Consider the following 26,608-nt stretch of genomic DNA (forward strand, 5'->3'; position numbering starts at 1 on the left):
TGTTCAACAACTGTTACTAACGTTACAGCACCTCCACACTCCTTGCAAGAAATGTATTCTTGCAATTCTTTAAAAGAGGTTCTCATTCTTAAATTGATGTAACACCTTTTGAAACTCTTAATTATTACCTCTCACCTATGTAACACTCATAACACCTAGCTACTGCTTTTTACTTAAGTAACACTTATTAACTCTGTAGCTTCTCACTAGTGTAATGCATTGGGGCGGTTGGCCTGTGCTGACCTGGGATGGGGGGTCCCATGTATTGGAATTGAACCTTAGTGTTAAGGACCCACTAGATGAAGTCAACTGGTCGCAGTTGGAGGGCCCATATTTTTGGCCAAAAATTCTGCTAAGCACCTCAGTTTTGTTCTATGTTAGATTGCGGTTTGTTGGCCAAAAATTCTGCTAAGCACCTCAGATTTGCTCTGTGTTAGATTGAGTTTATTATAATTGTTCTGATCAACAGTGCTGTGTACTATAGAGTGCAGCTGCATCTTCATTTTTTTTCTTGGTGAAATCTATGTACCACTGACCCGCCCTAGTTTAAGAGGATACTTCAATTAACATTTTATTTATATATCATCAGCTTTTTCTGCAGCTCTTTGCAATTAGACTCAAGCCCGTTATTTAAAGAAGACTGGGCATTAACAGACAAAAAGTATTCTTTTTAGGGTATAATGGTTTATGGAGGTGCTAGGCTTCTGTTGAGTCTGGTTTGTAGTCTAATCTTCCTACAGCATTTGATAGCATTCTAGAATCCTGCCTTCATTGGCTCTGAAGACTTATCTGGCTCATTATAATGTGCTATATTGGGATGACATCATTTTAACCAGCTCCAGGTAATAGGTAGACTGCTGAGACTGTAGGGGTCGTGGACGGTGCCAGCTATACTTATAAAGTGAACTTGACTTGTGCATGGTACAGTAGTCTCTCCAAGAGGGTGCTTGATTGGACAATGATGACCGTAAGCCCAATAGGTTGCTTGCAGTTGGCCTGAGTTGATTCCCAAATTGCAGCCACAATTTGTTTTCAGTGACATTTTTTTTTTTTAAAGCCAGAAATGGGACCATATGCAAAGTTCCTATTATCTTAAGATGTGTACCAGCTCCACAAATCACACACCTCACACTGTTACAGATGTGTCCTCCTACATCTAGCCTCAATACGCCATGCACCATGAGATGCCTGGTTGGAGTGAGCCAGCAGTTCCCGGGCAGCTAACATTGGGCATCTTTTTTGCCGAATATGCATCGTAATTGCATTGAAAACACTGTGACGTAGCACTGTAACACAGCATTTCCTGGGAAAACACTGTAGCATAGCACTGTAACACAGCATTTCCTGGGAAAACACTGTAGCATAGCACTGTAACACAGCATTTCCTGGGAAAACACTGTAACGTAGCACTGTAACACAGCATTTCCTGGGAAAACACTGTAACATAGCACTGTAACACAGCATTTCCTGGGAAAACACTGTAGCATAGCACTGTAACACAGCATTTCCTGGGAAAACACTGTAGCATAGCACTGTAACACGACATTTCCTGGGAAACACTGTACCATAGCACTGTAACACAGCATTTCCTGGGAAACACTGTACCATAGCACTGTAACACAGCATTTCCTGGGAAACACTGTAACGTAACACAGCATTTCCTGGGAAACACTGTAACGTAGCACTGTAACACAGCATTTACTGGGAAAACACTGTACCATAGCACTGTAACACAGCATTTCCTGGGAAAACACTGTACCATAGCACTGTAACACAGCATTTCCTGGGAAAACACTGTACCATAGCACTGTAACACAGCATTTCCTGGGAAAACACTGTACCATAGCACTGTAACACAGCATTTCCTGGGAAAACACTGTAACGTAGCACTGTAACACAGCATTTCCTGAGAAACACTGTGCCATAGCACTGTAACACAGCATTTCCTGGGAAAACACTGTACCATAGCACTGTAACACAGCATTTCCTGGGAAAACACTGTACCATAGCACTGTAACACAGCATTTCCTGGGAAAACACTGTAACGTAGCACTGTAACACAGCATTTCCTGGGAAAACACTGTAGCATAGCACCGCAACACAGCATTTCCTGGGAAAACACTGTAGCATAGCACTGTATCACAGCATTTCCTGGGAAACACTGTACCATAGCACTGTAACACAGCATTTCCTGGGAAAACACTGTAACGTAGCACTGTAACACGACATTTCCTGGGAAACACTGTACCATAGCACTGTAACACAGCATTTCCTGGGAAACACTGTACCATAGCACTGTAACACAGCATTTCCTGGGAAAACACTGTAACGTAGCACTGTAACACGACATTTCCTGGGAAACACTGTACCATAGCACTGTAACACAGCATTTCCTGGGAAACACTGTAACGTAGCACTGTAACACAGCATTTCCTGGGAAACACTGTAACGTAGCACTGTAACGTAGCACTGTAACACAGCATTTCCTGGGAAACACTGTAACGTAGCACTGTAACGCAGCATTTCCTGGGAAAACACTGTAGCATATCACTGTAACACGACATTTCCTGGGAAACACTGTACCATAGCACTGTAACACAGCATTTCCTGGGAAACACTGTAACGTAGCACTGTAACACAGCATTTCCTGGGAAACACTGTAGCATAGCACTGTAACGCAGCATTTCCTGGGAAACACTGTAACGTAGCACTGTAACACAGCATTTCCTGGGAAACACTGTAACGTAGCACTGTAACACAGCATTTCCTGGGAAACACTAACGTAGCACTGTAACACAGCATTTCCTGGGAAATCCTGTAACGTAGCACTGTAACAGCATTTCCTGGGAAACACTGTAACATAGCACAGCATTTCTTGGGAAACACTGTAACATAGCACTGTAGCACAGCATTTCCTGGGAAATACTGTAATATAGCACTGTAACACAACATTTCCTGGGAAACACTGTAACATGGCACTGTAGCACAGCATTTCCTGGGAAACACTATAACATGGCACTGTAGCACAGCATTTCCTGGGAAACACTATAACATGGCACTGTAGCACAGCATTTCCTGGGAAACACTGTAATATAGCACTGTAGCACAGCATTTCCTGGGAAACACTGTAACACAGCATTTCCTGGGAAACACTGTAACGTAGCACTGTAACGTAGCACTGTAACACAGCATTTCCTGGGAAACACTGTAACGTAGCACTGTAACACAGCATTTCCTGGGAAAACACTGTAGCATATCACTGTAACACGACATTTCCTGGGAAACACTGTACCATAGCACTGTAACACAGCATTTCCTGGGAAACACTGTAACGTAGCACTGTAACACAGCATTTCCTGGGAAACACTGTAGCATAGCACTGTAACGCAGCATTTCCTGGGAAACACTGTAACGTAGCACTGTAACACAGCATTTCCTGGGAAACACTGTAACGTAGCACTGTAACACAGCATTTCCGGGAAACACTGTAACATAGCACTGTAACACAACATTTCCGGGAAACACTGTAACATGGCACTGTAGCACCGCATTTCCTGGGAAACACTGTAACATAGCACTGTAACACAACATTTCCGGGAAACACTGTAACATAGCACTGTAACACAGCATTTCCTGGGAAACACTGTAACATAGCACAGCAATTCCTGGAAACACTGTAACATAGCACTGTAACACAGCATTTCCTGGGAAACACTAACGTAGCACTGTAGCATTTCTTGGGAAACACTGTAACATAGCACTGTAACACAACATTTCCTGGGACACACTGTAGCGTAGCACTGTAAAACAGTATCTCCTGGGAAACACTAACGTAGCACTGTAGCATTTCCTGGGAAACACTGTAACAGAACTTTTCCTGGGAAACACTGTAACGTAGCACAGCAATTCCTGGAAACACTGTAACATAGCACTGTAACACAGCATTTCCTGGGAAAACACTGTAACATAGCACAGCATTTCCTGGAAACACTGTAACAGCACTGTAACACAGCATTTCCTGGGAAACACTAACGTAGCACTGTAACACTGCATTTCCTGGGAAAACACTGTAACATAGCACAGCATTTCCTGGAAACACTGTAACATAGCACTGTAACACTGCATCTCCTGGGAAACACTGTAACACAGCATTTCCTGGGAAACACTGTAACATAGCACTGTAACACAACATTTCCTGGGAAATACTGTAACATAGCACAGCATTTCCTGGAAACACTGTAGCGTAACACTGTAACACAGCATCTCCTGGGAAACACTGTAACAGAGCACTGTAACACAACATTTCCTGGGAAACACTGTAACATAAAATTTCCTGAGAAACACTGTAGCGTAGCACTGTAACACAGCATCTCCTGGGAAACACTAACGTAGCACTGTAACACAGCATCTCCTGGGTAACACTGTAACACAGCATTTCCTGGGAAACACTGTAACATAGCACTGTAACACAACATTTCCTGGGAAACACTGTAACATAGCACAGGATTTCCTGGAAACACTGTAGCATAGCACTGTAACACAGCATTTCCTGGGAAACACTGTAACATAGCACTGTAACACAACATTTCCTGGGAAACACTGTAACATAGCACAGCATTTCCTGGAAACACTGTAACATAGCATTGTAACACTGCATCTCCTGGGAAACACTAACACAGGCATTTCCTGGGAAACACTGTAACATAGCACTGTAACACAGCATTTCCTGGGAAACACTGTAACATAGCATCTCCTGGGAAACACTAACGTAGCACTGTAACACTGCATCTCCTGGGTAACACTGTAACACAGCATTTCCTGGGAAACACTGTAACATAGCACTGTAACACAACATTTCCTGGGAAACACTGTAACATAGCACAGGATTTCCTGGAAACACTGTAGCATAGCACTGTAACACAGCATTTCCTGGGAAACACTGTAACATAGCACTGTAACACAACATTTCCTGGGAAACACTGTAACATAGCACAGCATTTCCTGGAAACACTGTAACATAGCATTGTAACACTGCATCTCCTGGGAAACACTAACACAGGCATTTCCTGGGAAACACTGTAACATAGCACTGTAACACAGCATTTCCTGGGAAACACTGTAACATAGCACTGTAACACAACATTTCCTGGGAAACACTGTAACATAGCACAGCATTTCCTGGAAACACTGTAACATAGCATTGTAACACTGCATCTCCTGGGAAACACTAACACAGGCATTTCCTGGGAAACACTGTAACATAGCACTGTAACACAACATTTCCTGGGAAATACTGTAACATAGCACAGCATTTCCTGGAAACACTGTAGCGTAACACTGTAACACAGCATCTCCTGGGAAACACTAACGTAGCACTGTAACACAGCATCTCCTGGGAAACACTGTAACACAGCATTTCCTGGGAAACACTGTAAGATAGCACTGTAACACAACATTTCCTGGGAAACACTGTAACATAGCACAGGATTTCCAGGAAACACTGTAGCGTAGCACTGTAACACAGCATTTCCTTGGAAACACTGTAACATAGCACTAACACAACATTTCCTGGGAAACACTGTAGCGTAGCACTGTAACACAGCATCTCCTGGGAAACACTAATGTAGCACTGTAGCATTTCCTGGGAAACACTGTAACATAGCACTGTAACCCAACATTTCCTGGGACACACTGTAGCGTAGCACTGTAACACAGCATCTCCTGGGAAACACTAACGTAGCACTGTAGCATTTCCTGGAAACACTGTAACATAGCACTGTAACACCGCATCTCCTGGGAAACACTGTAGCGTAGCACTGTAACACAGCATCTCCTGGGAAACACTAACGTAGCACTGTAGCATTTCCTGGACAACACTGTAACATAGCACTCCCACCAAGTCGCTATGAAAAGTACTGCTGAACGTAACTGCAGCAACGATGACTGAGGACACACCTATACAGCCTTGGTGCTGATGTCATCTTAGCAAAGTAATTCATCCATTCATCTATACAGACAGGATCCACGGTGCAGAAATCAGACGCAAAAAGGATCCGGGCTCCAGATCTGTAATTTGCACTATGTAGATAACTGCATTATTCGTTGAGCAAGACCTCTGTCTGACTTGGCTCTGCCTTTATTTTTTATTTGGTTTAACGAGAATCCATTTATATTTTAATTGTCTTTATGCTTTAATTAAAGACATTTCATATTGTACAAAGCTACAGTCCACCCTTACAATTATTTTAAGAATGCATCTGATGAATATTTAGTTGCTCTTCAACAAATATTTATCTCCTTTTCAAAATCTTTCTGGAGGGGGAAAAAAAATAGTCTGTGTAACAGACTGACTGTGTCTTGCAGCTAGACACAGGCTTTCAGATTCTCAGCATGTCATGCGAGGGCAGAGACGGAAGAAAAAGAGGACGGATATCACAGTGCAGAAGAGAGCATTGCAAAGTCGTGTCATTGCATGATGTGTCGCGTGACTATGGTTCCCATGGTAGTACAGGACATTACAGAATAATACGTTATCACTAAAAGCAGCATTTTATTGAATTGCTGCTTTAATCATGCCAAACATGCCATATACAGTACAAGAAGATCACCGTGGCTCCGGTAGGACCCTTGGCATGCCCATGTTCTCTCTATTCCAAACAAAGAAAAGTTCTTGTCGGCAGTTTTTTGTTTCCGTCATCACCCCCAACCGCCCAAACAAAATCTGATCTTGTTTTCCTCTCTCTGTGTGTTTTGTAAATGCCAGCGTTCCAGCAAATATTCCCCTTTTCCTTCCTAATCTGTATGTGTACAGTCATCAGCTGTTTCAGCTAGATTGCAGCTGGGACTTATTTTACCTTTAATGGTCAGACGCTGAATAGCTGAAATCTCGGGGAGGTCTGAGAAAGTGGCTATATAAGGCAGGCTCCTCACTGCACTTTTTTTCAGTGCATTTCTCCCTAAACGTATACCTGCTGATATCAGCTGTCCAGTGACGGCAATATCTCCCTGCGGATGTGGCATCAAGTACATGGGTTATTTTAAGGTCCAGACTCTACACTGCTTGACACATTTCTCCGACAAAGGAAGCTTTCCTGATTATTTGTAGTTAAGGGCAGCAGAGATCGGAAGTAAGCTGTGATTAAAGGCCGGGCTTCTTACAGTGACCATATGTATGACTGTGATTCATATGTGACAATGCACGGGGAAATACAGATGTGGCCTCATACGTCTAGCCTCAGTATGCCACACAGTGAGCCGCCGGGAGACTGTGCAGATTAATTTCATATGCAACACTTGTATATCTGTGTGTGACTGTGGGGTCTATTTACTAAGCCCTAGGGGGGGGGGGGGGGGTACACATTAAAGCGACCGCCAGTCCGGTCAGTGGTCAAGTGATTTCTCTTTGCTCCGCACCATGCCAGATTGCCAGTACACACTAGCCCGATGAACGACGGAATTAATCTTGTTCCGCCCTTGATCACTCTGCACCAGGTCACATGCGATATCTTCCGGTTGGCCGTGCTGCAGGTCCAACAGAAAGATCACATGTGACCCGCAGGAGTGTGCAGTAGTGCATACGCATTGCACGCTGTAGACGATTTGTCGCGCCGACAATGTGCAAGTGACAGATTTTTGGGTCTATTTACTAAAGCCTTGGATGGAGATAAAGTGGACGGAAATAAATGACCAGCCAATCGGCTCCTAACTGCCATGTCACAGGCTGGGTTTGATATGACAGTTACGAGCCAATTGGCTGGTACTTTATCTCCGTCCACTTTATCTCCTTCCAAGACTTCATAAATAGACCCTTTTGGGGTCTATGTACTAAGCCTTGTAGAGAGAGAGAAAGTGGACTGAGATAAAGTACCAGCCAACAAGCTCCTAACTGTCATTTTTCAAACAAAGCGTGTGACATGGCAGTTAGGAGCTGATTGGTTGGTATTTTATCTCCGTCCACTTTATCTCTCCCCCAAGCTTAGTACATAGACTCCATAGTACCAGCCAATTCGCTCCTAACTACCATTTTACAGGCTGTGTTTGAAAAATCACAGGAGCTAGTTGGTCAGTACTTTATTTCTCTCTCTCTCTCTCTCTCTCTCCCCCTCTCTCTCTCCCTCTCTCTCTCCAAGGCTTAATACAAAGACCCCTGACTCTGTATACAGTGCATCCGGAAAGTATTCACAGCGCTTCACTTTGTCCACCCTTTTTTTATGTTACAGCCTTATTCCAAAATGGAATAAATTATTTTTTTCCCTCAGAATTCTACACACAATACCCCATAATGACCACGTGAAAAAGTTTTTTTTTGTTTTTTTTTAGATTTTTGCAAATGTATTAAAAATAAAAATTGAAGAAATCACATGCCTGTGCCATGAAGCTCAAAATTGAGCTCCGGTGCATCCCACTGATCATCCTTGAGATGTTCCTACAGCTTAATTGGAGTCCACCTGTGGTAAATTCAGTTGATTGGACATGATTTGGAAGGCACACACCTGTCTATATAAAGTCCCACACTTGACAGTGCATGTCTGAGCACAAACCAAGCATGAAGTCAAAGGAATTGTCTGTAGACCTCTGAGACAGGATTGTCTCGAGGCACAAATCTGGGGAAGGGTACAGAAAAGTATTTGCTGCTTTGAAGGTCCCAATAAGCACAGTGGCCTCCATCATCCGTAAATGAAGTTCTGAGCCACCAGGACTCTTCCTAGAGCTGGCCGGCCATCTAAACTGAGTGATCAGGGAAGAAGGGCCCTAGTCAGGGAGGTGACCTAGAACCCGATGGTCACTCTGTCAGAGCTACAGCATTCCTCTATGGAGAGAGGAGAACCTTCCAGAAGGACAACCATCTCTGCAGTAATACACCAATCAGGCCTGTATGGTAGAGTAGCCAGATGGAAGCTACTCCTTAGTAAAAAGCACATGGCAGCCCGCCTGAAGTTTGCCAAAATGCCCCTGAAGGGCTCTCAGACCATGAGAAACAAAATACTCTGGTCTGATGAGACAAAGATGAAACTCTTTGGTGTGAATGCCAGGCGTCATGTTTGGAGGAAACCAGGCACCGCTCATCACCAGGCTAATACCATCCCTACAGTGAAGCATGGTGGTGGCAGCATCATGCTGTGGGGATGTTATTCAGCGGCAGGAACTAGGAGACTAGTCAGGATAGAGGGAAAGATGAATGCAGCAATGTACAGCGATATCCTGGATGAAAACCTGCTCCAGATCGCTCTTGACCTCAGACTGGGGCGACGGTTCATCTTTCAGCAGGACAACGACCCTAAGCACACAGCCAGGATGTTAAAGGAGTGGCTTCAGGACAACTCTGTGAATGTCCTTGAATCCGATTGAACATCTCTGGAGAGATGTGAAAATGGCTGTGCACCGACACTTCCAATCCAACCTGATGGAGCTTGAGAGGTGCTGCAAAGAGGAATGGGCGAAACTGGCCAAAGATAGGTGTGCCAAGCTTGTGGCATCATCTTCAAAAAGACTTGAGTCTGTAATTGCTGCCAAAGGTGCGTCAACAAAATATTGCGCAAAGTCTGTGAATACTTATGTACATGCGATTTCTTCTGTTTTCACATTGTGATTATGGAGAATTGTATGTAGAATTTTGAGGGGAAAAACTTTATTTATTCCAGTTTGCAATAAGGCTGCAACATAACAAAATGTGGAAAAAGTGAAGCGCTGTGAATACTTTTCGGATGCACTGTATACTGTAGTACTACTGTACATATCTACAGTATATATAAAAGGCAAAAGCGGATTCTTACCTCTATTGGGGTAATTCAAGTGTGTTTTGCATGCCGGCGGCCACTAGTTGTCGCCCCAACAGAGCCATTCAAGTGTTGCTCCATTCGTGTGTGTATAGCCGCCGACGCTGACTACTCGCAGCCCCCCAAGCCAGAAATTACCAGTTTCAGCGTTCAAGCGGGACGTTTTACGGTCGCGACAATGTTCCGTAATTTTGATGGTCTGCTAACTAGTGTCAATAAGAAAATAAAACTGGGTAAAAGAATTAAGCCACTTTCTGGGAGTTGTATAGTAAGAGGAGCAAAGTCCCCCTGCAGCACAGAGTATATCAGGAGATGAGTGATGTGTCAGTGAGGACAGGGCTGCATGTGACAGGGGCAGTGACATAATGTGAGGAGGGGAATGGAGGCAGCAGGAAGCCACAGACTGAGAGTTATATAGTGGGAGGAGCAGGGTCCCCAGCAGCACAGAGTATATCAGGAGATGAGTGATGTCAGTGAGGACAGGGCTGCATGTGACCGGGGCAGTGACACGATGTGAGGAGGGGAATGGAGGCAGCAGGAAGCCACAGACTGAGTTTTATATAGTGGGAGGAGCAGGGTCCCCCTGCAGCACAGAGTATATCAGGAGATGAGTGATGTGTCAGTGAGGACAGGGCTACATGTGATGGGCAGTGGATTGATGTGAGGAGGGGAATGGAGGCAGCAGGAAGCCACAGACTGAGAGTTATATAGTGGGAGGAGCAGGGTCCTCAGCAGCACAGAGTATATCAGGAGATGAGTGATGTGTCAGTGAGGACAGGGCTGCATGTGACAGGGGCAGTTACATGATGTGAGGAGGGGAATGGAGGCAGCAGGAAGCCACAGACGGAGAGTTATATAGTGGGAGGAGCAGGGTCCCCCTGCAGCACAGAGTATATCAGGAGATGAGTGATGTGTCAGTGAGGACAGGGCTGCATGTGACTGGGGCAGTGACATGATGTGAGGAGGGGAATGGAGGCAGCAGACTGAGAGTTATATAGTGGGAGGAGCAGGGTCCCCAGCAGCACAGAGTATATCAGGAGATGAGTAATGTGTCAGTGAGGACAGGGCTGCATGTGACAGGGATAGTGACATGATGTGAGGAGAGGAATGGAGGCAGCAGGAAGCCACAGACTGAGAGTTATATAGTGGGAGGAGCAGAGTCCCCCCAGCAGCACAGAGTATATCAGTAGATGACTGATTGTTCTGTGAGGACGGGGCTGCATGTGACAGGGACAGTGACATGATGTGAGGAGGGGAATGGAGGCAGCAGGAAGCCACAGACGGAGAGTTATATAGTGGGAGGAGCAGGGTCTCCAGCAGCACAGAGTATATCAGGAGATGAGTGATGTATCAGTGAGGACAGGGCTGCATGTGACTGGGGCAGTGACATGATGTGAGGAGGGGAATGGAGGCAGCAGACGGAGAGTTATATAGTCGGAGGAGCAGGGTCCCCCAGCAGCATAGAGTATATCAGGAGATGACTGATTGTTCTGTGAGGACAGGGCTGCATGTGACGGGGCAGTAACTATTATACAAGGTTGGGGATAGCAGACAGTCAGATCAACAAAAGAACGTGACACCGCAGAGATCTCAGGGTAGTGAGAAGCACTGATATAAAGGTGGAGTGGGGTTGCGGTGTAAAACACACTTTTATTTTCCACAAAGTTCATACTTCCTACACTTCTAAATGTATAAAAATATTCCTTTAACGTATGTACACTGTAAAAATGTGCGTTGCCATGGTTTGTTCATATCTTGGGGCAAACCATCAGATATGTTTTCCCATAGCCCTGGGCGAATGCCTGATTACTTATATATACATTTGTGCGCTTCTGTGTTTTACAAGTGGAAAAACTGTTTGCTTTGTTTATAATAATCATTCCTGGAAAGAATTAGGCAGAAATAGATGTTTAATCCATTCACAAGTGCGCCAGAAAATGGAACTTCATAAATATTTTTTAAGCCCGTACTTGAGTCTTATATTGCAGTGGCTGAGAGAGTGTCTTTTTATTATTTTATTTGCATTTTATTTATAACCCTGTACTATTTATAGTGCAAACACCCACTTGCTTCTTACCATACATTTAGTGTGGCAGTTATCTGATTACATGCTTCCAGCGCTCCCGGTCTATAGAAAGAAAAGCCATAATTGACTGCACTTTAAATACTATCATTAAACAACAAAGAAAATCCTCCTTACTGCAGCTTTGTGCCATTCCGTATACTGAGGGAATAACGCATCCAGCTGGCGAGTGCAGCTTTGTGCCATGCCGTATACTGAGGGTATAATGCATCCAGCTGGCGAGTGCAGCTTTGTGCCATGCCGTATACTGAGGGTATAATGCATCCAGCTGGCGAGTGCAGCTTTGTGCCGCTCCGTATACTGAGGGTATAATATATCTAGATGGCGAATGGAGATCTGTTTTGCGGCATTTTGCTGCAAATGTCCAGACAAAAGTAACGGTCACCTGCGTTATTTATTTGTCGCCTGTCACGGACCTGGGTTGAGAGAGTTGAGAACTCGGGGATTCTTCCGATGGTCGGGAAGTAGAACAGTAGTTGGGTCGAAATAGAGTCTGCCGAATGTAGGTCTTCCTCATGCAGGATTAATAGATAACTTAAATTTGTGATCGATGCTGAAGAACACAGAATGACTGACTTGAGAATGATGCTGAAGAGCACTGAATGAGTAATGACTTGTAAACTTACCTTTGAAAAAGCTGCAAGCTCTATGCAGCGAAACGCGTCAGGTACTACCCATTGGAACAGGACAATCTCCGTTTGGATCCGAACCAGCCCTTACCATCTACCAGCCATCCAGAGGAGTCACAGAGAGGCACCATCCAAGCACCGCACTGCATGAGATACTCCTCTATATATGGGACACGCTATCTAATTCTCTAGCGGTGTAAGGAAATACTATTGGACTCTCTAAACTATATACAAACAAAAAAAAGACTCTCCAAGTTGGACTTTCACTGGACTTTTATATCATCCAAGGGCACAATTTGGAACGGATTCTCTGTATTACAATACGCTATATGTCCTGACCCAATACACAGGTTAAATTATTTCTTTCATTATATGAATTATGTGGCACAATAATCTTTGCATAGAATATTGTTTCTCTGACGTCCTAGTGGATGCTGGGAACTCCGAAAGGACCATGGGGAATAGCGGGCTCCGAAGGAGGCTGGGCACTCTAGAAAGATTTATGACTACCTGGTGTGCACTGGCTCCTCCCACTATGACCCTCCTCCAAGCCCCAGTTAGATCTTGTGCCCGGCCGAGGTTGGATGCACACTAGGGGCTCTCCTGAGCCCTTAGAAAGAAAGTATAGAATTAGGTTTTTTTTATTTTCAGTAAGACCTGCTGGCAACAGGCTCACTGCAGCGAGGTACTAAGGGGAGAAGAAGCGAACTCGCCTGCTTGCAGCCGGATTGGGCTTCTTAGGCTACTGGACACCATTAGCTCCAGAGGGATCGACCGCAGGCCCAGTCCTTGGTGTTCGGTCCCGGAGCCGCACCGCCGTCCCCCTTACAGAGCCAGAAGCAAGAAGAGGTCCGGAAAATCGGCGGCAGAAGACATCAGTCTTCACCAAGGTAGCGCACAGCACTGCAGCTGTGCGCCATTGCTCCTCATGCACACTTCACACTCCGGTCACTGAGGGTGCAGGGCGCTTGGGGGGGCGCCCTGAGCAGCAATAAAAACACCTTGGCTGGCAAAAATACCACAATATATAGCCCCAGAGGCTATATATGTGGTAAATACCCCTGCCAGAATCCAGAAAAAAGCGGGAGAATAGGCCGCGGAAAAGGGGCGGAGCTATCTCCCTCAGACACACTGGCGCCATTTTCTCTTCACAGTGCAGCTGGAAGAAAGCTCCCCAGGCTCTCCCCTGTAGTTTTCAGGCTCAAAGGGTTAAAAAGAGAGGGGGGGCACTAAATTTAGGCGCAATATTGTATATACAAGCAGCTATGGGGGAAAATTCACTCAGTTATAGTGTTAATCCCCACATTATATAGCGCTCTGGTGTGTGCTGGCATACTCTCTCTCTCTGTCTCCCCAAAGGGCTTTGTGGGGTCCTGTCCTCAGTCAGAGCATTCCCTGTGTGTGTGCGGTGTGTCGGTACAGCTGTGTCGACATGTTTGAGGAGGAGGCTTATATAGTGACGGAGCAGATGCCGATAAATGTGATGTCGCCCCCTGTGGGGCCGACACCAGAGTGGATGGTTAGGTGAAAGGTATTAACCGACAGTGTCAACTCCTTACATAAAAGGGTGGATGACGTAACAGCTGTGGGACAGCCGGATTCTCAGCCCGCGCCTGCCCAGGCGTCTCAAAGGCCATCAGGGGCTCAAAAACGCCCGCTCATTCAGATGGCAGACACAGATGTCGACACGGAGTCTGACTCCAGTGTCGACAAGGTTGAGACATATACACAACCCACTAGGAACATCCGGGACTTGATCCCGGCAATAAAAAATGTGTTACACATTTCTGACATTAACCTCTAAAAATGGGTTTTTATGTTTGGGGAGAAAAAGCAGGCAGTGTTTTGTTCCCCCATCAGATGAATGAATGAAGTGTGTGAGAAGCGTGGGTTCCCCCTGATAAGAAACTGGTAATTTCTAAAAAGTTACTGATGGCGTACCTTTTCCCGCCAGAGGATAAGTTACGCTGGGAGATATCCCCTAGGGTGGATAAGGCGCTCACACGGTTGTCAAAATAGGTGGCACTGCCGTTTTAGGAACGGCCACTTTGAAGGTACCTGTTGATAAAAAGCAGGAGGCTATCCTGAAGTCTGTTTTTACACACTCAGGTACTAGACTGAAACCTGCAGAGCGTGCTGCTGCAGCGTGGTCGGTGACCCTGTCAAACATACTAGTTTGCTAACATGAGAACATATTAAAGACGTCGTCTTATATATGAGGGATGCACAGAGGGATATTTTGCCGGCTGGCATCCAAAATGAATGTAATGTCCATTCTGTCAGGAGGGTATTAGAGACCTGTCACTGGCCAGGTGATGCTGACTTTAAAAGGCGCATAGAGATTCTGCCTTATAAGGGTGAGGAATTATTTGGGGATGGTCTCTGGGACCTCGTATCCGCAGCAACAGCTGGGAAGAAATAATTTTACCTCAGTTTTCCTCACAGACTAAGAAAGCACTGTATTATCAGGTACAGTCCTTTCGGCTTCAGAAAAGCAAGCGGGTCAAAGGCGCTTCCTTTCTGTACAGAGACAAGGGAAGAGGGAAAAAGCTGCATCAGTCAGCCTGTTCCCAGAATCATAATTCTTCTCTCGCTTCCTCTGAGTCCACAGCATGACGCGGGGGCTCCACAGGTGTAGCCAGGTACGGTGGGGGGCCGTCTCAAAAATTTCAGCGATCAGTGGGCTCGCTCACAGGTGGATCCCTGTTTCATTCAAGTAGTATTTCAAGGGTACAAGCTGGAATTCGAGATGTCTTCCCCCCGCCGTTTCCTCAAATATGCCTTGCCGACAACTCCCTCAGGCAGGGAGGCTGTGCTAGAGGCAATTAATAAGCTGTATTCCCATCAGGTAATACTTAAGGTGCCCCTACTTCAACAAGGACGGGGTTACTATTCCACACGGTTTGGGGTACCGAAACCGCATGGTTCGGTGTGACCCTTTTTTATATTTAAAATCCTTGAACACATACATAAAAAAATTCAAGTTCAAGATGGAATCGCTCAGGGCGGTTATTGCAAGCCTGGACGAGGGGGATTACATGGTATCCCGGGACATCAAGGATGCTTACCTGCATGTCCCCATTTACTATCCTCGCCAGGAGTACCTCAGATTTGTGGTACAGGATTACCATTACCAAGTCCAGACTCTGCCGTTTGGACTGTACATGGCACCGAGGGTGTTACCAAGGTAATGGCCGGAATGATGATACTCCTTCGAAAAAGGGGAGTTTTTAATGATCCCATACTTGGACAATCTCCTTATAAGGGCGAGGTCCAAGGAGCAGTTGCTAGTCGGGGTAGCACTATTTTGGAAAGTGCTACAACAGCACGGTTGGATTCTAAACAGTCCAAAGACACAGCTGTTTCCTACGACACGTCTACTGTTCCTGGGGATGGTTCTGGACACAGACCAGAAATAAGTGTTTCTCCCGGAGGAGAAAGCCAAGGAGCTGTCATCTCTAGTCAGAGACCTCCTGAAGCCAAAACAGTTATCGGTGCATCATTGCACGCGAGTCCTGGGAAAAATGATAGCTTCCTACGAAGCAATCCCATTCGGCAGGTTCCATACAAGAACTTTTCAGGGGGACCTGTTAGACAAGTGGTCCGGATCACATCTTCAGATGCATGGGCTGATAACCCTGTCTCCAAGGACCAGGGTATCTCTACTGTAGTGGCTGCAGAGTGCCCATCTTCAAGAGGGCCGCAGGTTCGACATACAGGACTAGGTCCTAGTGACCATGGATGCCAGCCTTTGAGGCTGGGGGGCAGTCACACAGGGAAGAAGCTTCCAGGGACTTTGGTCAAGTCAGGTGACTTCCCTACATAAATATTCTGGAACTGAGGGCCATTTACAATGCCCTGAGTCAGGCAAGGCCTCTGCTTCAAAAGACCGGTCCTGATCCAATCAGACAACATCACGGCAGTCGCCCATGTAAACCAACAGGGCGGCACAAGAAGCAGGATGGCGATGGCAGAAGCCACAAGGATTCTCCGATGGGCGGAAAATCATGTGTTAGCACTGTCAGCAGTGTTCATTCCCGGAGTGGACAACTGGGAAGCAGATCTTCTCAGCAGACACGACTTCCACCCGAGAGAGTGGGGACTTCATCCAGAAGTCTTCCAAAGGATTGTACACCATTGGGAAAGGCCACAGGTGGACATGAAGGCGTCCCGCCTCAACAAAAAGCTATAAAAGATATTGCGCCAGGTCAAGGGACCTTCAGGCGATAGCTGTGGACGCTCTGGTAACACCGTGGGTGTACCAGTCGGTTTATGTGTTTCCCCCTCTGCCTCTCATACCAAAGGTACTGAGAATAATAAGAAGGCGAGGAGTAAGAACGATACTCGTGGTTCCGGATTGGCCAAGAAGAGCCTGGTACCCAGAACTTCAAGAAATTATATCAGAGGACCCATGGCCTCTGTCGCTCAGACAGGACCTGCTGCAGCAGGGGCCCTGTCTGTTCCAAGACTTACCGCGGCTACGTTTTGATGGCATGGCGGTTGAACGCCGGATCCTAAAGGAAAAGGGCATTCCGGAGGAAGTCATTCCTACGCTGATTCAAGCCAGGAAAGATGTAACTGCAAAACATTATCACCGCATATGGCGGAAATATGTTGCTTGGTGTGAGGCCACAAAAGGCCCCAACAGAGGAATTTCAACTAGGTCGATTTCTGCATTTCCTACAAGCAGGAGTGTCTAGGGGCCTAAAATTAGGCTCCATTAAGATACAGATCTTGGCTCTGTCGATTTTCTTCCAGAAAGAATTAACTTCAGTACCTGAAGTTCAGACATTGTAAAAGAAGTGCTGCATATTCAGCCCCCGGTTGTGCCTCCAGTGGCACCTTGGGATCTCAACGTGGTGTTGAGTTTCTTAAAATCACATTGGTTTGAACCACTAAAAACCGTGGATCTAAAATATCTCACGCGGAAAGTGGTCATGTTATTGACCTTGGCTTCGGCCAGGCGTGTATCAGAATTGGCGGCTTTGTCATATAAAAGTCCTTATCTGATTTTCCATATGGAGAGGGCAGAATTGAGGACTCGTCCCCAGTTTCTCCCTAAGGTGGTATCAGTTTTTCACTTGAACCAACCTATTGTGGTGCCTGCGGCTACTAGGGACTTGGAGGATTCCAAGTTACTGGACGTAGTCAGGGCCTTGAAAAATTATGTTTCCAGGACAGCTAGAGTCAAGAAAATTGACTCGCTATTTATCCTGTATGCACCCAACAGGCTGGGTGCTCCTGCTTCTAAGCAGACTATCGCTCGCTGGATCTGTGACACGATTCAGCAGGCGCATTCTGCGGCTGGACTGGCGCATCCTAAATCAGTGAAAGCCCATTCCACAGGGAAGGTGGGCTCATCTTGGGCGGCTGCCCGAGAGGTCTCTGCTTTACAACTTTGCCGAGCTGTTACTTGGTCAGGGGCAAACACGTTTGCAAAATTCTACAAATTTGATACCCTGGCTGAGGAGGACCTTGAGTTCTCTCATTCGGTGCTGCAGAGTCATCCGCACTCTCCCGCCCGTTTGGGAGCTTTGGTATAATCCCCATGGTCCTTTCGGAGTTCCCAGCATCCACTAGGACGTCAGAGAAAATAAGATTTTACTCACCGGTAAATCTATTTCTCGTAGTCCGTAGTGGATGCTGGGCGCCCATCCCAAGTGCGGATTGTCTGCAATACTTGTAAATAGTTATTGCTAACTAAAGGGTTATTGTTGAGCCATCTGTTGAGAGGCTCAGTTGTTTTCATACTGTTAACTGGGTTCAGATCACAAGTTGTACGGTGTGATTGGTGTGGCTGGTATGAGTCTTACCCGGGATTCAAAATCCTTCCTTATTATGTCTGCTCTTCCGGGCACAGTGTCCTAACTGAGGCTTGGAGGAGGGTCATAGTGGGAGGAGCCAGTGCACACCAGGTAGTCCTAAATCTTTCTAGAGTGCCCAGCCTCCTTCGGAGCCCGCTATTCCCCATGGTCCTTTCGGAGTTCCCAGCATCCACTACGGACTACGAGAAATAGATTTACCGGTGAGTAAAATCTTATTTTTTAATGAATTGATTTTTATTAATCTGTTTTAAATTAACACATTTAGTATAATTACATTGTTCTTTCCTCTTGAAGCGCAGCCTTCACATCCATTTTTTCTTGTGTTACACATTTGGAGTGACTTCCCTCTATATATTGGCTGCCACTTAGCGGAGCACCTCGCCTCATAGCGCCCGAATACCTATTGGTATTTATTACCTTTCCCTTGTAATGACTTGTGAACGATGCTGAAGAATATTGAATGAGAGCTGGAAGCGCTGGAGACTGTAAGCTGAGAGACACACTGAATGCTGGAAGCACTGGACTCTGTAACTGAGATACACACTGTGTGCTGGAAGCACTGGAACTCTGTAGCTGAGAGACACGCTGTATGCTGGAAGCACTGGAACTCTGTAGCTGAGAGACACACTGAATGCTGGAAGCACTGGACTCTGTAACTGAGATACACACTGTATGCTGGAAGCACTGGAACTCTGTAGCTGAGAGACACACTGTATGCTGGAAGCACTGGAACTTTAGCTGAGAGACACGGTGTATACTGGAAGCACTGGAACTCTGTAGCTGAGACACGCTGTATGCTGGAATCACTGGAACTCTGTAGCTGAGAGACGCTGTATGCTGGAAGCACTGGAACTCTGTAGCTGAGAGACGCTGTATGCTGGAAGCACTGGAACTCTGTAGCTGAGACACGCTGTATGCTGGAAGCACTGGAACTCTGTAGCTGAGAGACACGCTGTATGCTGGAAGCACTGGAACTCTGTAGCTGAGAGACACACTGAATGCTGGAAGCATTGGACTCTGTAACTGACATACACACTGTGTGCTGGAAGCACTGGAAGTCTAGCTGAGAGACGCTGTATGCTGGAAGCACTGGAACTCTGTAGCTGAGAGACACACTGAATGCTGGAAGCACTGGACTCTGTAGCTGAGATACACACTGTATGCTGGAAGCACTGGAACTCTGTAGCTGAGAGACGCACTGTATGCTGGAAGCACTGGAACTTTAGCTGAGAGACACAGTGTATACTGGAAGCACTGGAACTCTGTAGCTGAGACACGCTGTATGCTGGAATCACTGGAACTCTGTAGCTGAGAGACACGCTGTATGCGGGAAGCACTGGAACTCTGTAGCTGAGAGACACGCTGTATGCTGGAATCACTGGAACTCTGTAGCTGAGAGACACGCTGTATGCTGGAAGCACTGGAAATCTGTAGCTGAAAGACACACTGTATGCTGGAAGTACTGGAACTCTGTAGCTGAGACACGGTGTATGTTGGAAGCACTGGAACTCTGTAGCTGAGAGACACACTGTATGCTGGAAGCACTGGAACTCTGTAGCTGAGAGACACGCTGTATGCTGGAAGCACTGGAACTCTTTAGCTGAGAGACACGCTGTATACTGGAAGCACTGGAACTCTGTAGCTGAGACACGCTGTATGCTGGAAGCACTGGAAATCTGTAGCTGAAAGACACGCTGTATGCTGGAAGCACTGGAACTCTAGCTGAGACACGGTGTATGTTGTAAGCACTGGAACTCTGTAGCTGAGAGACGCACTGTATGCTGGAAGCACTGGAACTCTGTAGCTGAGAGACACGCTGTATGCTGGAAGTACTGGAACTCTTTAGCTGAGAGACACGCTGTATACTGGAAGCACTGGAACTCTGTAGCTGAGACACGCTGTATGCTGGAAGCACTTGGAACTCTATAGCTGAGAGACACGCTGTATGCTGGAAGCACTGGAACTCTGTAGCTGAGAGACACACTGTATGCTGGAAGCACTGGAACTCTGTAGCTGAGAGACACGCTGTGTGCTGGAAGCACTGGAACTCTGTAGCTGAGAGACACGCTGTGTGCTGGAAGCACTGGAACTCTGTAGCTGAGAGACACACTGTATGCTGGAAGCACTGGAACTCTGTAGCTGAGAGACACGCTGTATGCTGGTAGCACTGGAACTCTGTAGCTGAGAGACACGCTGTATGCTGGAAGTACTGGAAGTCTGTAGCTGAGAGACGCTGTATGCTGGAAGCACTGGAACTCTAGCTGAGAGACACGCTGTATGCTGGAAGTCTGTAGCTGAGAGACACACTGTATGCTGGAAGCACTGGAACTCTGTAGCTGAGAGACACACTGTATGCTGGAAGCGCTGGAACTCTGTAGCTGAGAGACGAGAGCCCTGGGGGGGGGTAGCTTTGCAGCGGCGATACTCAGGCATCGGGGCTTTGCCCGGCGACTACTTTTGAACTTCCCGCCCTCATCTCATTGGCGGAGTGGCGGTGATTAAGTCACCCGCCCCCTCCCCCCACGTGGGTTATACATGGCGGCGCCCATGGAGCGGGGAAGCGCCGACGGCAGCGCTACCCGCACACCAGCAGCTAGACGCCGGCGGGGAGAGAGGACGCCCCGGGGACAAGGACATGCGGCAGGATAAGTGACACCGCCATTTTTAAAGGAAATCCGTTCTTACTCGATACAATGACATACAAGAGGTTTGCTAAAGGTAAGTCTTTCTGCCCTCGGCAAACTTGTGTACAGTTCTGTATGTACAAATCTAAGATTGCAACACCAAGCTGTCATTCTCTGTTATTGACCAGCCTTCATTAATGTATTCACTAGTGCGGACTCCGTTTCCTTTTAGGTACAATGGCATCACAGAGGTATTATAATAGAAGTGTATTGGAATTGTCCATTCGCGTGCCACCTTCCCCTCCAGAGACCACCAATTAACACATTCACTCCATGCTAACATTACTCTGTCATGGTCACGTTAATAGGGCACTTGTAACCATAGATGGTCTGGGCGCAGGCCTGCTGCACAAGTGCTGTGATACGTCACTGTACTAATATATTTGCACAGCGCTATACAATCAGGTAGTGTGCAGGGATAAACATCAAATATGTTCTGAAAACTGTGTCTAGAGCCATTACCAATTCTAGGCTCTGTGATTAGGCACGGTACCGTATATATGTTTTACATCCCGAGTCTGATTTGTCTTGTCCACAGAACATTGGCTCCTATTGTTGAATCTATATTGTGCCATTGTAGAATGCCCTTCAGTGTCTGAAGGCTCTGGTCAATGCGTCAACATGACTTTAAAAAACAAACAACAGATGTATGCGTCACATAAAGCGCCCCATTCAGTGAGGAGTCGGTCCTGCTAGAAGATGCACACTTGCCCCATAATAAAACTATGTGGAGCTGAGAGATGGGTACATTTTAAATGTGCGGACAATTTTTGATTTGGGAAAGGGTTGGGTCCACATTGAACTGTCAACTGGAGTACGAAAGTAGAACTGCCCTGTATACTTTGGTATATAGAAAATCTGGCAAAATAAATACAAATTGAAAAGCATTTGCACCCATTCCCTCGCAACGTGGCTTGTCCAGCTGCAACCTGGAGTGACTTGTCTCCGAATTCTAAGGGAGGCCCAAAATGTGTGCCGTAATAATGTCTTGCCCTACCAAAATATTGTTCAGAATGAAGCATCAGTGTTTTATTCATAGAACTGTATTATCCCGGGAATTTTATTCACCACGTTGATTGCTTTATTATGTATTTATAGGTTGGGCCATGCAGGTCGCTGCCTTCATTTTCATCCGACGGAAATGGGAGGAGGACAAGAGCCACTTTGAAGCCATGTTGGATTATTTTTGTGACATCAATGAACCTCTCCAGCTATTGTTCTTCCCGGAGGGAACTGATCTGACAGGTTAGTGTGTGCATAATTATGTATAACATAAGAATAAAATAAATATATATGCTTCTTTACCAAAGGAACCAAGGTGTGCTGCATTGAATTACATCAGGAGACTGCACAATATTCCAGCTCAGAGCTTGTGTACCATTTATGCCCTTAGTGGAATGGAAATGGCTGTGTTCTAAAAAGTCAGGTTATCTGCAAATTATTTTTGTTTTGATCTGCAGAACTAAATGGGCTTGCTGTTGCTCCCTAATCTACAGACTTCACATTACCCTGTATGTCACGTGGTGGATCCTAGGGCCATTTGCTGCCCAGCTTGCCATGAATGCCAGTTTACATTTGGTCTGTAAGTGCTACCAGCAGTGGAGAGCATTGATCGTGTTACTCCCGGGCTAAATGAATGAGGACTGATTATGTAAATGTATTTTTCATGCAGTCAGTTGTACGTGACATATGTACATCTATATGTATGACAGTGACGCCTGCTAGAGGATGCTCACAAACCGATTTCAGTTATAGAAACATAAAATTTGACGGCAGATAAGAACCACTTGGCCCATCTAGTCTGCCCCCTTTTTTTTTATCCCTTAGGTAATCTCAACCCTTTTTGAACCTTAATTCTTTGTAAGGATATTCATATGCCTGTCCCAAGCGTGTTTAAATTGCCCTACAGTCTTAGCCTCTACCACCTCTGATGGGAGGCTATTCCACTTATCCACTACCCTTTCTGTGAAATAATTTTTCCTTAAATTTCCCCTGAACCTCCCCCCCTCCAGTCTCAGTGTATGTCCTCGAGTTCTAATATTTCTCTTCCTTTGAAGAACGTTTCCCTCCTGAACTTTGTTAAGACCCTGGATATATTTGAAATAGCTTATATACAATAGCTTCCTGCTTATTTCTCTGGATGGCCGATAATATTCAACCAAACCCCCCAAATCTCTGGTTCAGTGTCCACCAACTTTCTATTACAGCGAATGGCATGTTCAGCTTTGATTAGCCGCACACAGGAGACACGAGCCTTATAAAAACACCACCACCAGCCTGACAGGGGTAACATTCACGTCTCCTTCCCCCGAGTCTGACACCTCCCCCTGGCCAAGCCCAATGTTGATTAGAGCAGGTGCACAGTTAGGCCTCTCTGCCTCAACACAAATGATGTGTGTGTGCGTGTGTATATATGTGTGTGTATATATATATATATATATATATATATATATATATATATATATAGATCTACCCTTTATTGTAACACTCTCCAACTGCTGTCCTATCTCTCCCCTCCCTTTCCCCTCCAAACTCCTTGAGCGTATTGTCTATAACCACCTGACTGCCTTTCTTCCTCCCACTCACTACTTGACCCATTCCAGTCTGGCTTCCGTCCTCTCTACTCCACTAAAACTGCCCTCGCAAAGTTATTTCCTTTCTCCTGAATTTAAGGGTCACTGCTCTGCTTATTTTCCTTGACCTCTCTGCTGCTTTTGACACTGAGGACCACCCTCTCCTTCTGCAAATCCTTCACTCTCCTGGTCTGCGTGATACTGCCCTCTCCTGGCTGTCCTCCTACCTCTCTGATCGTTCCTTCTCGGTCTCCTCTCATGGCTCCACCCCCCACCCCCACTAACTGTAGGTGTCCCCCATGGTTCTGTTCTTGGTCCTCTCCCTTTCTCCCTCTACACTGTACGTCCTCTTTAGGTAAGCTCTTTTTACTTAAATCTACCTTTCCTCCCCTGACCTCTCCCCCTCTCTCCTCACTCGTGTATCCAACTGTCTCTCTGTGATCTCTTCTTGGATGTCCCAGCTCTTTCTTAAACTAAAAATATCTAAGACTGAGCTGATCATCAACCCACCCTCCGCATAACCTCACCTCCCACAATTTCATTATCTACCGACAGCATCACCATCTCTTCTAGCCCTCAAGTGCGCTGTCTTGGAGTAATTCTTTATTCCTCCCTCTCCTTCAAACCACACATTCAGCACCTCTCATAAACCTGTCATTTTCATCTTAAAAATATATCCAGGATCAGACTGTCACCCAGGATGCTACTAAGACCCTTATCCGCTCACTGGTCATCTCCAGACTGGACTACTGTAATCTCCTCCTGACTGGCCGCCCTGCCTCGCGCCTCTCTCCACTCCAATCTATCCTCAATGCTGCTTCCCGGCTCATCTTCCTCTCCAAGCGTGCTACGTCCATCTCCCCTCTCCTACAATCCCTTCGCTGCCTTCCCTTCACCTTCAGAATCCAATTCAAGCTTCTCACACTCACTCATACAGCCCTCACCCACTCCTCTCCCATTTACATATCTGACTTTATCTCCTCTTGTACTCCTACCCGCCCTCTTAGCTTCACAAGTACACGCCGCCTCTCCTGGTAACTGATTAATTCCCACCATTCCTGCGCCTTCTTGGTACGCTAGGTCACGTGCGAGATTTCTAGCCTTGGGCATCTTTTTTTGCTGAAGATGCATCTTATTTGCAATGCAGTGAGACTAGGATGCACACGGAGACTGTGCTGATTAATGTGATATATAACTTGTATATTTGTGAGCGACAGTGTCTCTGAATCTGTATTCATAATGTTTCGATGCCGTAGCTTTTTCCACACCAAGTTCCGTTGTGCGTCATATACGGACGTAGTTACACACAATATACAAGTATACAAGTCATGGGTTTATGTGAGGGAATACCAGTGTGAGTGGTACAGGTGGGAGTAGGGGAGGTGTGAGGGTGTACCAGTGTGAGTAGTACAGGTGGGAGTAGGGGAGGTGTGAGGGTGTACCAGTGGGAGTAGGGGAGGTGTGAGGGTGTACCAGTGGGAGTAGGGTAGGTGTGAAGGGTGTACCAGTAGGAGTAGGGTAGGTGTGAAGGGTGTACCAGTGTGAGTAGTATAGGTGGGAGTAGGGTAGGTGTGAGGGTGTACCAGTGGGAGTTGGGTAGGTGTGATGGTATACCAGTGTGAGTAGTACAGGTGGGAGTAGGGTAGGTGTGAGGGTGTACCAGTAGGAGTAGGGTAGGTGTGAGGGTATACCAGTGTAAGGTGTACCAGTGGGAGTAGGGTAGGTGTGAGGGTGTACCAGTGTGAGTGGTACAGGTGGGAGTAAGGTAGGTGTGAGGGTGTACCAGCGTAAGGTGTACCAGTGGGAGTAGGGTAGGTGTGAGGGTGTACCAGTGTGAGTGGTACAGGTGGGAGTAAGGTAGGTGTGAGGGTGTACCAGTGGGAGTAGGGTAGGTGTGAGGGTATATTGGTGTGAGTAGTACAGGTGGGAGGACGGTAGGTGTGAGGGTGTAACAGTAGGAGTAGGCTAGGTGTGAGGGTATACCAGTGTGAGTAGTACAGGTGGGAGTAGGGGAGGTGTGAGGGTGTACCAGTGGGAGTAGGGTAGGTGTGAAAGGTGTACCAGTGGGAGTAGGGTAGGTGTGAAGGGTGTACCAGTGTTAGTAGTATAGGTGGGAGTAGGGTAGGTGTGAGGGTGTACCAGTGGGAGTTGAGTAGGTGTGATGGTATACCAGTGTGAGTAGTACAGGTGGGAGTAGGGTAGGTGTGAGGGTGTACCAGTAGGAGAAGGGTAGGTGTGAAAGGTGTACCAGTGGGAGTAGGGTAGGTGTGAAGGGTGTACCAGTGTTAGTAGTATAGGTGGGAGTAGGGTAGGTGTGAGGGTGTACCAGTGGGAGTTGGGTAGGTGTGATGGTATACCAGTGTGAGTAGTACAGGTGGGAGTAGGGTAGGTGTGAGGGTGTACCAGTAGGAGAAGGGGAGGTGTGAGGGTGTACCAGTGGGAGTAGGGTAGGTGTGAAGGGTGTACCAGTAGGAGTAGGGTAGGTGTGAAGGGTGTACCAGTGTGAGTAGTATAGGTGGGAGTAGGGTAGGTGTGAGGGTGTACCAGTGGGAGTTGGGTAGGTGTGATGGTATACCAGTGTGAGTAGTACAGGTGGGAGTAGGGTAGGTGTGAGGGTGTACCAGTAGGAGTAGGGTAGGTGTGAGGGTATACCAGTGTAAGGTGTACCAGTGGGAGTAGGGTAGGTGTGAGGGTGTACCAGTGTGAGTGGTACAGGTGGGAGTAAGGTAGGTGTGAGGGTGTACCAGCGTAAGGTGTACCAGTGGGAGTAGGGTAGGTGTGAGGGTGTACCAGTGTGAGTGGTACAGGTGGGAGTAAGGTAGGTGTGAGGGTGTACCAGTGGGAGTAGGGTAGGTGTGAGGGTATATTGGTGTGAGTAGTACAGGTGGGAGGACGGTAGGTGTGAGGGTGTAACAGTAGGAGTAGGCTAGGTGTGAGGGTATACCAGTGTGAGTAGTACAGGTGGGAGTAGGGGAGGTGTGAGGGTGTACCAGTGGGAGTAGGGTAGGTGTGAAAGGTGTACCAGTGGGAGTAGGGTA

General features: G+C 46.6%; 1 protein-coding gene across 3 annotated transcripts in view; it reads left to right on the forward strand.

The window, feature by feature from the left end:
- The window catches only part of LCLAT1 (lysocardiolipin acyltransferase 1), a 299,303-nt gene that overhangs the window by 60,391 nt on the left and 212,304 nt on the right, over positions 1-26,608 (forward strand). For all 3 annotated transcript variants that reach the window (XM_063918936.1, XM_063918935.1, XM_063918937.1), the window contains exon 4: positions 22,096-22,242. In XM_063918936.1, the coding sequence (XP_063775006.1) occupies positions 22,096-22,242 (147 nt within the window). The remainder of the gene's footprint in view (positions 1-22,095; positions 22,243-26,608) is intronic.

This window comes from Pseudophryne corroboree, chromosome 4 (genome assembly GCF_028390025.1).
Source record: "Pseudophryne corroboree isolate aPseCor3 chromosome 4, aPseCor3.hap2, whole genome shotgun sequence".
Lineage (NCBI taxonomy): Eukaryota > Metazoa > Chordata > Amphibia > Anura > Myobatrachidae > Pseudophryne > Pseudophryne corroboree.